The sequence below is a fragment of the Rana temporaria genome, chromosome 1 (genome assembly GCF_905171775.1).
Source record: "Rana temporaria chromosome 1, aRanTem1.1, whole genome shotgun sequence".
NCBI lineage: Eukaryota > Metazoa > Chordata > Amphibia > Anura > Ranidae > Rana > Rana temporaria.
This window is the reverse complement of record NC_053489.1, coordinates 687,574,163-687,587,743: the sequence shown is the minus strand read 5'-3', so window position 1 is coordinate 687,587,743 and position 13,581 is coordinate 687,574,163. Positions and strand designations below refer to the sequence as shown.

Below are 13,581 nucleotides of genomic sequence, written 5' to 3'. Positions count from 1 at the left end.
CAAATCCATCATCAAACACAATGCTCACCACCCAACAGCTTGATGGAAAAAAAACTGTTGACCCGCCACAGACAACCGATCCCAATGGTGACAGCAGAATGACACCTCCCTGAGCTGCCATCAGCTATATATGGGAAGGGGGGAATAGTGTGGATATCATTGACCAAATATAGCCATGGCCATTATTGGTCAGTGTCATTGCCCAAATACATCCAGTGGCCATATTTGGACAGTGATGTCACTACTCTCCCTGAACCACTGCTTAAAAAGAGTAGGGCTTGCCCATGATGTCAGGGGGTTCCTACAGTCACCCCCAGTGCTTCCTTATGAGCCACAGCAGAAAATATGTATATGTATATTTATATATAGTGGAAATTATGGGCCAGATTCATGTACATCCGCGGCGGCGTAACGTATCGTCTTTACGTTACACCGCCGCAAGTTTTCAGCGCAAGTGCCTGATTCACCAAGCACTTGCGTGTAAACTTTCGGCGGTGTAACGTAAAGCCGTCCGGCGCTAGCCCGTCTAATTCAAATGGGGCGTGTACCATTTAAATTAGGCGCGTTCCCGCGCCGAACGTTCTGCGCATGCTCCATTAGGAAATTTCCTGACGTGCTTTGCGCGAAATTACGGCGCCCCGACGTATTGTTTGAACGGCGACGTGCGTTACGTCGTTTCGTATTCCTGGACGTCTTACACAAAAAAATAAAAATTAGAAATTCGACGCGGGAACGACGGCCATACTTTAACATGGCTGTTCTAAAGATAAGCCATGAAAAAGCAGGCCTAAGTTTACGACGGGAAAAAACGACTAGCGACGACGTAAGAGATTGCGACAAACGCGCGTATCTTTATGGATCGTCGTAATCAGCTAATTTGCATACCCGACGCTGGAAAACGACGCAAACTCCACCCAGCGGCCGCCGGAGAATTACACCTAGGATCCGAAGGCGTACGAAGCCGTACGCCTGTTGGATCTTAGCCAAAAGCCGTCGTATCTTTTTTGTGAATTACAAATAAAGATACGACGCGGCAAATTTGAAAATACGCCGGAGTATCAGTAGATACTCCGGCGTATTTCATCTGTGAATCTGGCCCAGTGTTTCTATCTATGATGTGCAGTTCCTGCCGAAAAAAGGGCTTGAGCAGGCTAAAGTTTCAGCAATCTAGGTTTGGACTGATCTGAATATTAAAGATTAACATTCGAACTTGAGCTGACCATTATCCAACTACTTCCATATACTGCCTCCATGTACTGCTTTAACCATTTCATTACAGCCAGAAGGTGAAAGCTCCTTCACTGGTAAGTTGATGCCATCCAGCTTGAGCCCTGCCAATCATTGTCAGGTTCCTATGGTAGTAAGCTCTCGTAGAAGGCCAAGTTGGAGTTCCCCAGGTTGTGAAGTCTAAGCCCCAGCCTGCTTCTTCACCAGGTCCCAGTGTCCGTCCATTATGGGTGCCCGGGTGCCTTCCGCTCTGTCCACACCAACCCCTATACGACTAATGGATAGATTTATTAGCGGCCTACGCTGCCACCCCTATTTAGGCATCCGCCCCTTTCAGGATGCCGTACACCTGAATTACAGTGGATGTATTTTTGAAGTATTTGATTAGAGCCATAGGCCAGAGGCTCGAATAGGCTTAAAAATATGTGGGCTTGTGGCGCAGAGCATTGGGCTACGAGACCACCCAAGTGTTACAACAGCAAATTAATATTTGCTGTTGTAATACTGATGCACAATCCGGCCAATCAGAAGCAGGTCTGAGACCCATTTTCTCATTGGCCAAAAAGAGAAGACTTTTGATTAGCCGCCGAGAAGGAGGAAACGTAAGCCACAGCCGTCGCTTGTGGAGACTGGGGAAGGGAGAGCCGCCCCACCACCGCCGAGAGCCCAGGAGAAGCGCTGATGGGGTAAGTGCATCACACTCGCCGTCCAACCGACTGGGGGGGTACTGTTTTCAACCCCTCCAAAGGAAATGACCACCGGCCGCAACTGCCAGGTCCCCTGATGACAGGGATTGACTAGCAGCAGACTTGAACCAGGTTGCCCTCAGGTACTCTGGGGGTAATCCACAAAAGGGATACGCCGGCGTATCTACTGATACGTCGTCGTATCCTTGTTTCTATCTATGGAACTGATCCACAGAATCAGTTTACCATAGATCGACAGAAGATCCGACATGTATAAGGGACTTACACTGCCGGATCTTAGGATGCAGTACCTCGGCCGCCGCTGGGGGCATTTCGAGTCGAAATGCCGCGTCGGGTATGCAAATTAGCACTTACGAAGATCCACAAAGCTTTTCAGCGTCGTTTTTTCTCCGTAAATATTAGTTTGCTATCGCAAAATTAGGGCTGCTTTTACAAGGTGTAAAGTTATTAGACCCTTCTGTCCCGCGACGGTGTCTTTTTTTATTTTTTATTTATTTTTTCCCGCCGCAACTCGTATTTTTTTTTTACGCCCGTCGCGATTCTCAAAACCCGGCGCAACGTAAAACCGTGCAAAGCACATCGGGAAAATGACGTCGGGAGCATGCGCAGTACGTCCGGCGCGGGAGCGCGCCTAATTTAAATGGAACTCGCCCCATTAAATTAGGAACACCTTGCGCCGGACGATTTTAAGTTACACCGCTGCAAATTTCAAGGTAAGTGCTTTGTGGATCGGGCACTACCTTGTGCAATTTGCGGCGGTGTAACTTAAATGACAAAAGTTACGTTGCGCCGGGTGTTTGTGGATTACCCCCTCTATGTCCAGCTGAAGATGCAGAGACCACTACAGTGTGCAGAGTCCAGATGGCAGCAGACAGAAAAGAGTCTGGGAAACAAGCTCCGGTCAGGGCAGGCAAACATGGTAGACAAAGCCTGGGTCGGTACACGGGGAGTCAGACACAATAACACAAAGGAAAGAAGGAGCACAGAGAAACTAAGAAGTTGCTCAGGCAACCCGAGCTGCACTGAGCATGTCTATATATAGGTAAGCAGACTGGGAGGTGGACTAGGAATGGAAAGGTCTATGAGTCCACAGCAGAGCAGGCGACACCCATAGGAGAACACAGAAGCCAGCAGAATATGTGAGTAGAATATTAGGTCCAGGAGAAGCACTGCAGCAAGGAGGAAAGAATTTCGCAAGCGGGAAACTACAGGACAAACTGTTTAGAAACTTTGTGGCTGTAGATCATGGATGTTCAACCTGTGACCCTCCAGCTGTTGTGGAACTACAAGTCCCATGAGGAACTGCATGACTCCCAAAGTCAGAGGCATGATGTGACTTGTAGTTACGCATCACCTGGAGGGCCACAGGTTGAGCACCCATCCTGTAGATAAAACTGCCTATCAAGCTAGTGGAGGAAAGTGGAAAAATATTCTTGGACCTGTAGGGTTGTCTAGATGGACCTGTGTCCTTTCTCAACCTAACTATGTAACAGGTATTGCTATCTATAGCTGTTGTTGATATTGATGTGAATGATCTGATTCCCTATCAGGCGACTTCTACACCCCACAGAATCTCCACCGCCTCCTTAGTTTGTAGTATAATGTAACAATGTAATATAATGTATAATGTAACAAAAAAAATCCAAAAGGTAATCAACGTGTTTCAGAGGTCCAAAAGCACCCCCTTCCTAAGGGCTATAATAATTATTATTTTACCCAGTTGATGAACTGATATGATATGGTTTAGTATGTTCTCATACAACGTATTGTATTTGTCGGAAGCTTTTGTATATTATTTTTGATACTTCCAATACTATGGGCTAGCTGTTTTTTATTATGACCCCCCCGGAGAGGGAATATTGTATTGCGTGGAGCGGTGGCAGTAACACACACTTAGTCTAGATGCAAATAACGGAACTTGTACTGGAGTAAAGGCAAAGCAGTTAAAAAAAAGCCTGGTGGAAGGAGGCCCAACCGGGAATACTCAGGGATGCCAACAGTGTGTAGCACAGTGATGGCAAAACTTGGCACCCCTGATGTTTTGGAACTACTTTATCCATGATGCTCATGCTATCTGCAGTGAGCATCATGGGAAATGTAGTTCCAAAACATCAGGGGTGCCAAGGTTCACCATCACTGGTGTAGCGGAACTGACAGCATCTGTATGGAGGGGTGAAATGCGGCCTGGTCAGTCTGAGCCCAAAATGGCAAGGAGATTGGGAAAACCCTAAGCTTTCCCTACTCATGTAGAACTTTCCCCTACTGCTAATAATGTCCCTGGCAGAAGGGTGACCTGTCCCTACATTACCCAGATGCGGAAACACAGGTCTAGACTCTACCACGCCTAAGATGGCCGCCAGAGTCACATGGGCAGTCAACATCCAACTGGTTCACTGTCGCAGGAAACCATAGAGAAATCCTATTCCCCTTGAGTTCCTTTCCCTCTGCATTGCCGCTGTGGATGAGCGCCACCTGCAGTGGAGAAAATAGACTACACCTGCCTACAGACATACCTTAATGTTCTTTCTAGCCCTGATGAGGAAAGAGCTTTTGGGCCCCTAAAACACGTTGGCTACTTTTTAGGTTGTCACCCTGACGTTTGTCAGAATAAAGTTGCATCTGGATCTCTTAGCGGTGGTGTGACATTTTTGTAGAAGGCTAGTGGAGCACTTACATATTTCTTGTCCTTGATGAAGATTGGAAGGTCGTTGTTTGTAATGGAGAGGAGATAGAGGTGACTCTCTTCAGTGTGTAGAGGAGACATCTCAGGATGGACAATAACTGGAGGAAAATCTTCTCATTTCAGAAGCTTGGTTTGAGTTCACCCCACACAAGTGCGGATTTCCTGCCCACAATTGCTATATAAAGACCGAACATCTGGGATGTCGGTTTAAAGAAGGACGTTTATTGGAGGAGGAGCCTGAATATAACCTTATTTATCTTCAAGGTGAGCCGAATGGACCAGGCAAAAAAATCTTTGTCTGTGCAAATTATCAGAGACCAAATCAGATGAATTTCTCTGTTACGGTGTTTACATTGTGGCCAGATTCTCGTATAATGGCCTAAAGTTGCGGCGGCGTAACGTATCTCATTTACGTTACGCCGCCGCAAGTTTTACGGGCAAGTGCTTGATTCACAAAGCACTTGCCTGTAAAGTTGCGGCGGCGTAGCGTAAATCCCCCGGCGCAAGCCCGCCTAATTCAAATGATCCGGGTAGGGGGCGTGGATCATTTAAATTAGGCGTGTTCCCGGCTGAACATATTGCGCATGCGCCGTCCCTAAAATTTCCCAACGTGCATTGCGCTAAATGACGTCACAAGGACGTCATTGGTTTCAACGTGAACGTAAATGGCGTCCAGCCCTATTCACGGACGACTTACGCAAACAACGTAAATTTTTAAATTTCGACGCGGGAACGACGGTCATACTTAACATTGGCTGCCCCTCATATAGCAGGGGCAACTTTACGCGTCACAAATCTTACGTAAACGTCGTAACTTCACTGCGTCGGTCGGGCGTACGTTCGAGAATTCACGTATTTTGCTAATTTGCATACTCGATCGGGAAAACTACGTTGGCGACACCTAGCGGCGAAAAAAAATTTGCATTTAAGATCCGACAGCGTAAGAGCCTTACGCCTGTCGGATCTAATAGTTATCTATGCGTAACTGATTTTAAGAATCAGGCGCATAGTTCCGACAGGCGGACTCAGAGATACACCGGCGTATCTCTTTTGAGAATCTGGCCCATTGTATTCAAGTGTTTTATAGATATGTGCACTGCCGAAAAATGTGTTAGTTTTCATTTCATATTTTTTTGTTTTTTGGGTCATTCGTTATGATCACAATTCGAAAATTTGTAAATTCGTAGATTCATAAATTCAAAAGTTTGTAAATTTAAAAATTTTAAAAATTCATAAATTCGAAGATTCGTAAATTTGAAAATCTAAAAATAAGAAAGGAAATCCGAAAATGCAAAAGAATAACTAATATAAACTAACTATTAAACTATAGGTATTTGGAATTTCCTTTTGAATTTGGCTGTTAATGAAAGTAACAAATACAAATTTATCTGAAGTTACAAATTATTCGAAATAACGAATGCTGCATCTAAACAAATGAATGAATGAATAAATAATAATAATAATAATAATAATAATAATAATACGTTATTGTTATTTATTAGGGATGAGCTTCGAGTTTGAGTCGAACTCATGTTCGACTCGAACGTTGCCTGTTCGCCTTTTCGGCGAACAATTTTGGGTGTTTGCTGCAAATTCGAAGAGCCGTGGAACACCCTGTAAAAGTCTATGGGAGAAATCTAAAGTGCTAATTTTAAAGGCTAATATGCAAGTTATTGTCCTAAAAAGTGTTTGGGGACCCGGGTCCTGTCCCAGGGAACATGTATCAATGCAAAAAAAGTTTTAAAAACTGCATTTTTTTCAGAAGCAGTGATTTTAATAATGTTTAAAGTGAAACAATGAAAGTGAAATATTCCTTGGGGTGTCTATAGTATGGCCGTGAAGTAGCGCATGTTTCCCGTGTTTAGAACTGTCCCTGCACAAAGTGTCATTTCTGAAGGAAAAAAAAACATTTAAAATCACTCGCGGCTATTTATGAATTTTCGGCTCCCGGAAATACAGAGAAAAGTCATTCATAAAAAAAAAAAAAACGTGGGGGTCCCGCCAAATTCAATTACCAGGCCCTTCAGGTCTGGTATGGATATTAAGGGGAAACCCGCATCAAATGTAAGTAAAGTTCATTTGCAATCCTCATTGTACATAACACCGAATGTCATCTTTTTTATTGGCAGGATTGTGGAGCAGTGCACCCGGCGTTGATTGGGTTCAGCTGATCTTACGAGGTAGGTGCTCAAAATGTACTGATTAAAGCTCCTCTACAGGATAGACCAACCATACAGGCAACCCTTCTACAACTAAAAAAACCTCTGTGCCCAATATATTTATCTATATCTATGGTTACGCAACGCGCTGGTCCGGAGCATTATAACCGTGCTTTGTGGAAGGCTTCTTTCTTGGGCGATATGGGCATTTCCTATTGGCTGTCCAGTGTGAGGTTCTCTCAGGATGTAGATCAGGGGTCTCCACACTTTCTAAAGAAAGGGCCAGTTTAATATGCTTAAGACTTTAGGGGGGCTTATGGTCATTAGGAGTAGAAATTGTCCCGGCCTCAGTAGCATCCATAACCCTCCATTTCATCTCCTTAAGCAGATTTTCTTTTGCGCTTCGGATCAGTATTGTGTTGAAAGACTCATTTCCAGGCCCACTTCAACTTTTGGACAAATGGCCTCACATTTTCATGAAGCATACTTTGATATGATGCAGAATGTATAGTTGAGAAACAAAGCTACAGTAAGCCAGAACATTTCCACCACCATGTTTCACCATTGGCATGCTGTTCTTGGGAAATACTGGCTATAATTTGCAGCAAACGCGTCTCCTGATGCTGTTATCAAACAACTCTATCTTTGATGGATCGCTCTTCAGCACATAGATGCAGAAAGCCTGGTCTTTGATGGATCACTCTTCGTACATGCGCCTGCATGGCAGGAATTTCAAAGTGAGGTAAATATACGTTACTTTGCCCAGCCGTGCCATTCTGCTGACATATATGTACAGCAGCCGGTCGGGAACCGGGTTAATGGATCAATCTTCCGTTCTCTGTTCCAGAAGACCAGGCTGTCTGAGCCCTGACAGGCTGACCCCTTTTCCACCCCTTCACCCTCTGCAGCAATGCTGGCAGTACTCTATTTCCCAAAGACAACCTCTGGATATGACGCTTATCACGTGACCTCAACTTCTTTGGTGGACCGGCGAGGCGGGGGGAGGGGAACCCGTCCTGTTAAACCGCTGTTGTCATGGACATGCAATAATGTCTGGCAGCTTACCTTCTCCTCCATGTGTCCATTAGAGGCCTGCCTCTCTTTCTGGCTGCCTTTTATTACCTCTCCTCCCTGTATGGCTCCACCCCAGGCCATCCCAGGAACTCTATATTAACCAGTCCACTGCAGGTCTACTTTGCTGTTCAACTTTGTTTGTTAGCTTGTGTTCCTGTCTGCCGTGTGCTACATTCTGTGTATCGATTTTGGCTCGTCTCTGACTACTCCTGTTTGCCTGTGACCCTGAACTTTGGCCTGTCCCTTGGTTACCCTCGTCTGCCTGTTGACCCGACCTCGGCTTACCCATCACTATCCCTTGTGTCCTCAGTGACTGCTTCCCCTTTCCCTACGGAGCGTGACCTGGGGGACTCCAGGGGCCGCGACCTGGGTTCAGTTGCAGCGAAGGCCATCCTCACCACTAGAGGCTCTGGTGAACACCTGCTGGACCTTAGACTCCGCGCCCTGGGGAATCTTGGGCTTGTGCTTCCTGTCCATCTGCAGCAGTCTGCTATTGGGCTCACTACCTTGCGGTGCACCCCTGTCTCCAACGGGGTGCATTTGTCACCTGGCCACAGGTGACCTGACAGATGGATGGTCTTGACCACCTCAGTTTCAGGGTCTTGGCAATCTTCTTATAGCCTCGGCCATCTTTATGTAGAGACACAATTCTTTTTTTCAGATCCTCAGAGTTCTTTGCCATGAGATGCCATGTTGTCCTTCCAGTGACCAGTATGAGAGAGTGAGAACGATAACACCAAATTTAATACACCTGAGACCTTGTAACACTAACGAGTCACATGACATCGGGGAGGGAAAATGGCTAATTGGGCCTGATTTTGGACTCACTTTTGTTGCCAGCGGTTTAGACATTAATGGCTGTGTGTTGAGTTATTTGTTATACAAGCTGTACACTCACTACACAACATTGTAGATACAAAGTGTCATTTATTCAGCGTTGTCACATGAAAAGATAGAAGAAAAGATTTACACAAATGACACTTTCTATCATTATTTTTTATGTGTAATAATTATTTTTATTTTTTTATTAAAATAATGTTAAAAAAAATAATTTTTTTACAGAAACGTATAAGAAACTGACGCAAGGTCTATCTGGAGGTAAGAAGGTGACTTTGGACCTCTTGGCCAATCCAGAGCACGAGTAAAATAAAATGTAGGGTCCTTCCTGAGATCACCTACCTGTCTATTGTGTGTCCGAGTTTACTAGACATGTGCAATTCGTTTCGTTCCGAATTAGTTTTTTTAACAAATTTCGACAAATTCATTCATTCGGAAATATCTGAATTAACGAAAACCTGTTTAATAAATTTTCGTAAATTCGAATATTTGAATATTCCAAAATTCAGAAAAATTTGAAAATTCAGGAAATTAGAAAATCCGAAAAGCAGAAATTCCGAAATTTGAAAGTCTGAAAATTCCAAAATCTTAAAATAAGAACAAAAACTCCAAAGAGCGAAAATTTGAATATTCCAAAATCTGAAAAATTAGGAAATTCTAAATTCGAAAATCCGAAAAGCGGAAATTTGAAAGTCCGAAAATTTAAAAATCTGAAAATAAGAATGAAAACTCCAAATTGCGAAAATTTTGATATTCCAAAATTCTGAAAAATTTGAAGGTTTGGTAAATTCAAAATTCGATAAGCGGAAATTCGGAAATCTGAAAGTCTGAAAATTCCAAAATCTGAAAATAAGAACGAAAACTCAAAAGAGCGAAAATTAGAATATTCCAAAATCGGAAAAATTAGAAAATTCAGGAAATTCAAAATGCGAAAATCCGAAAAGCGGAAATTCGGAAATTTTAAAGTCCGAAAATTTCAAAATCAAAATAAGAATTTTTTATTCTTATTTTGATTTCGGAACGAAACGCAAAAGAGCGAAAATTTGAATATTCCAAAATCGGAAAAATTCGAAAATTCAGGAAAATCGAAAAGCGGAAATTCGGAAATTTGAAGACTCCAAAATCCGAAAATAAGAACGAAGACTCAAAAATGCCGCATCTAAACGAATGGTACGTAATGAATTAATACAAATAAATAATAATGATAAAAACTTTTTTATTATTATTATTTATTATTAATTCGTTCCGTTCCATTTTTTTTAAATGCGGCATTCGTTATTTCGGATAATTCGTAACTTCGGATAAATTCGTATTCGTTACGTTCACTAACAGCCAAATTTGAAAGGAGATTCCAATACCTATAATTTAATAATTATTATTAGTTAGTTATTATTTTTAATTTTCGGATTTTCATTCTTTGGAATCTTCTGATTTTTCTTTCTTATTTTCGGATTTTCGAATTTCCAGAAGTTCGAATTTTCGAATTCTCAAATTTTCAAATTTTCAAATTTATGAATTTAAGAATTTATGAATTTCGATCATAACGAATGACCAAAAAAACAAACAAACAATGAATGCAACAAAAACAAACACATTTTTCGGCAGTGCGCATGTCTAGAGTTTACCCTAAAGAATGTGATATGTTATAAGCTCGCTCTTCCTATTTTTGGTAATGTTTTAAATACAGAAGATATCCCAACACTGGGAACTTACAGAGGCCCACTGAAATTTCCTTGTCGCCATTATTATTCAAAACTCTTAAGAAAACAGCCCCACATGGAGTGCATTGTTTTCAATGACTTTTAGATTAGAATTGTGCTCCTTAGCATTAAAAGGCAAGAAACTAAGTAATACGCAAATATGGCTTCTCCCTTATAAGTATAAAACTGCAAATGATACATAAAATAAGGATTTGAAACCATTAGAGTATATGTAAACCCGATGAATCGACTTCCTATGTGCTCCCTGCTGATCTCTGAAGTATAGGTGAAGCACCCTCCTAGGTAGTGTAGGTTGCTAGGCAGATTTAGTTTAGTTCCTCTGTCCGTAGCCAGAGGAGCAGGGGTTGATTGCTCTAGTCTGCTCAATGTTTCACAGGCTTCTGATCTGATTATTTCTCCCCCCCTGCATTTTAGAGGATTCCGGAATCAAAGTGGGATGAAAAACAGAGGGGCAGCTTGAATTTTTATGGGGATCCAGCAAATCCCTGGGGAGTTGTGTCCAGTAGGTGGTTAGGGAGCCCATAAATAGTCGGAGGCCTGCATCAGGGATGTAGTAGATCCTGGGTCCAGTCCTACAAGATGAGTCCCCTGTCTAGGGGGCTATGCCCTTATAGGACAGTATGCTGGATTTAAATTTGGGAGTCATGGAGGTCCCAACTGTAGCATAGCTGGGGGCAGGGCCGCCTTCAGTGGGGTACAGGCAGTACACCTGAAAGGGGCTCGGAGGTCCCCAGGGCCCAGGATGGCAACCCCCTCTTTTTTTATAAAAAAATGTTTTTAATTGTTTTTTATATATATATATATTTTTTTTTTATCAAGGGGCCCAGAGGTCCCCAGGGCCCGGGTGGCAACCCCCTCTTTTTTTTTTATAAAAAAAAAATGTTTAATTGTTTTTTATATATTTTTTTATTTATTTTTTTTATTTTTTTTATTAAAGGGCCCAGAGGTCTCCAGGGGCCCGGAGGTCCCCAGGGCCCGGGATGGCAACCCCCTTTTTATATATATATATATATATATTTTTTTTTTAAAGGGCCCCGGATGGCTACCCCCCATTTTTTTATCTATATTTTTTTTTTTGTAAGGGGCCCAGAGGTCCCCAGGGCAACACCCCCCTTTTTTTTCCGTTAGTCAGCACCCAAAGCTCCCCCCAACTCAATTTGCGGCGGCAGCACACCCCCCGCTTCTCAATTTGTGGCACCCCCCCCACTTCTCAATTCACGCCCCCGCTTCTCAATTAGCCAGGGGGGCCCACATGCCTGAAGCTGTGTGAGGGGCCCCATAATTCCTGTTGGGGGGGCTATTCCCAAAGTTTGGTGTGGGATTTTCTTATGGTCTGGAGAGCTCGCTGAAGAATATCAGACACATAGGAGAGCCCGGTGGATATCGGAAGAAGGCCAACCAATGAGGAGTGAGTACTGGCCTGATTTCAGAGCCCCAGTGACTGTGTGCTCTTCTCAGTTCTTAAAAAGGGGGTCCAAGTCATTTCTCAGCCAGTGGTGAATCTAATGGGAACTCCCTGTCAGTTCAGTGTAAAGATAAGTGTGCTTGGTCAGTTTAATTTCCTGGGGTTTCCCATCCAAGTTCAAACACAAAACGCAAAAGACACTCCCAGACTGTCACTGAACCATCGTGGAAGTAAAAATGTTATGTGCCTGGCTGTGTCTGCAGTAGCATTTGTAGGAAAGGAGTCAGTTTATGATCGGTGGCTCCTACGGGGATGTGCTACAGTCAGGGCCACTAATACGGCAGTACAATTGACCTCCTGTACCGGGCCCAGGCCCTATTAGTGCAAAAGGGGGGCCCAGACACCTGATAAGCAGGAGGGTCAGTTGTACTTCCTTCTGCAGACTCTTATGGCTCCCCCAGCTTCTCCTTCCTCCGGCTGCACTGCAGGGGGCACACATACCTCCCAACTATCCCTGAATCACTGTGACCCTCACAGAAATTGATCCATGTCCCGGCGAATCAGAGCTGAGTCCTGGAATGCCTGCTGTGTCTTGGTTCCCCTGCACCCCGCAAGCTACAGTTTACATGGCAGCCAGCATCTCTCCCCCAGGCTGCTTCTGATACAGTCACAGGGAAGGATGGAGCCAGAATAGGATCACAGGAAAGGATGAGATGGGAAGGTATCGGGGGAATCAATGGAGCCAGGCTGGGATTGGATGGAGCCAGAATGGGATTGTGGAATAGATGGAGCTGGTATAGGATCAGGGAAAATGATGGAGCTGGGATGGGATCAGGGGAATTTATGGAGCTGGGATTGGATCAGGGTGGTGGATGGAGCCGGGATGGGATTACAGGAATATATGGAGCTGGGATGGGGGAATGGATGGAGCTGGGATGGATTGGGGAATGTGCCTTGGATGGGATCAGGGGAATAGAAGGAGCTGGGATGGGATTAGGGGAATGGATAGGGCCAGGATGTGATTGGGGGAATGGATGGAGACGGAAAGTGATCGGGGGAATGGATGGAACTAGGATGGGATTAGGGGATTAGATGAAGCCGGGATGGGATTGGATGGAGCTGCAATTGGATCGGGAATGGATGGAGCCGGAATGGGATCAAGGGAATAGATGGAGCCCGGATGGGATCAGGGGAATAGATGGAGTCGGGATAGGTTTAGGATGGTGGATGGAGCCGGGATAGGATCAGGGGAAAAGATGGAGCTAGGATAAGATTGGGGGAATGGATGGAGCCGGGATGGGATTGGGGGAATAGATGGAGATGGGATGGGATCAGGGTGGGATTTGATGGAGCCGGGATGGGATCGGGGGAATTGATGGAGCGGGAATAGATGGCGCTGGGATGGGATTGGATGGAGCCGGATTGGTAAGGAGGAATGGATGGAGCCGGGATGGAATCAGGGAAATACATGGAGCCAGGGTGGGATTGGATGGAGCTGGAATGGGATCGGGGGAATGGATGGAGCTGGGATGGGATCAGTAGAATAGATGGAGCCACGATAGGATCAGGGTGGTGGATAGAGCCGGGATGGGATCAGGGGAATATATGGAGCTGGGATGGGGGAATGGATGGAGCCGGGATGGGATTGGGGGAATGGGTGGAGACAGGATGAGATCAGGGGAATAGATGGTGTCAGGATAGGATCAGGGTGTGGATGGAGCCGGGATGGAATAAGGGGAATATAAGGAGCAGGGATAGGATCGGGGAA

The 13,581-nt window shown here is 44.5% G+C and overlaps 1 protein-coding gene across 2 annotated transcripts in view; it reads left to right on the top strand.

The window, feature by feature from the left end:
* The window catches only part of LOC120924718 (cytosolic phospholipase A2 gamma-like), a 553,986-nt gene that overhangs the window by 33,163 nt on the left and 507,242 nt on the right, over positions 1-13,581 (top strand). For both annotated transcript variants that reach the window (XM_040335733.1, XM_040335734.1), the window contains 3 exons: positions 4,741-4,881; positions 6,747-6,797; positions 8,913-8,948. In XM_040335733.1, coding sequence (XP_040191667.1) covers positions 4,741-4,881; positions 6,747-6,797; positions 8,913-8,948 — 228 coding nt within the window. The remainder of the gene's footprint in view (positions 1-4,740; positions 4,882-6,746; positions 6,798-8,912; positions 8,949-13,581) is intronic.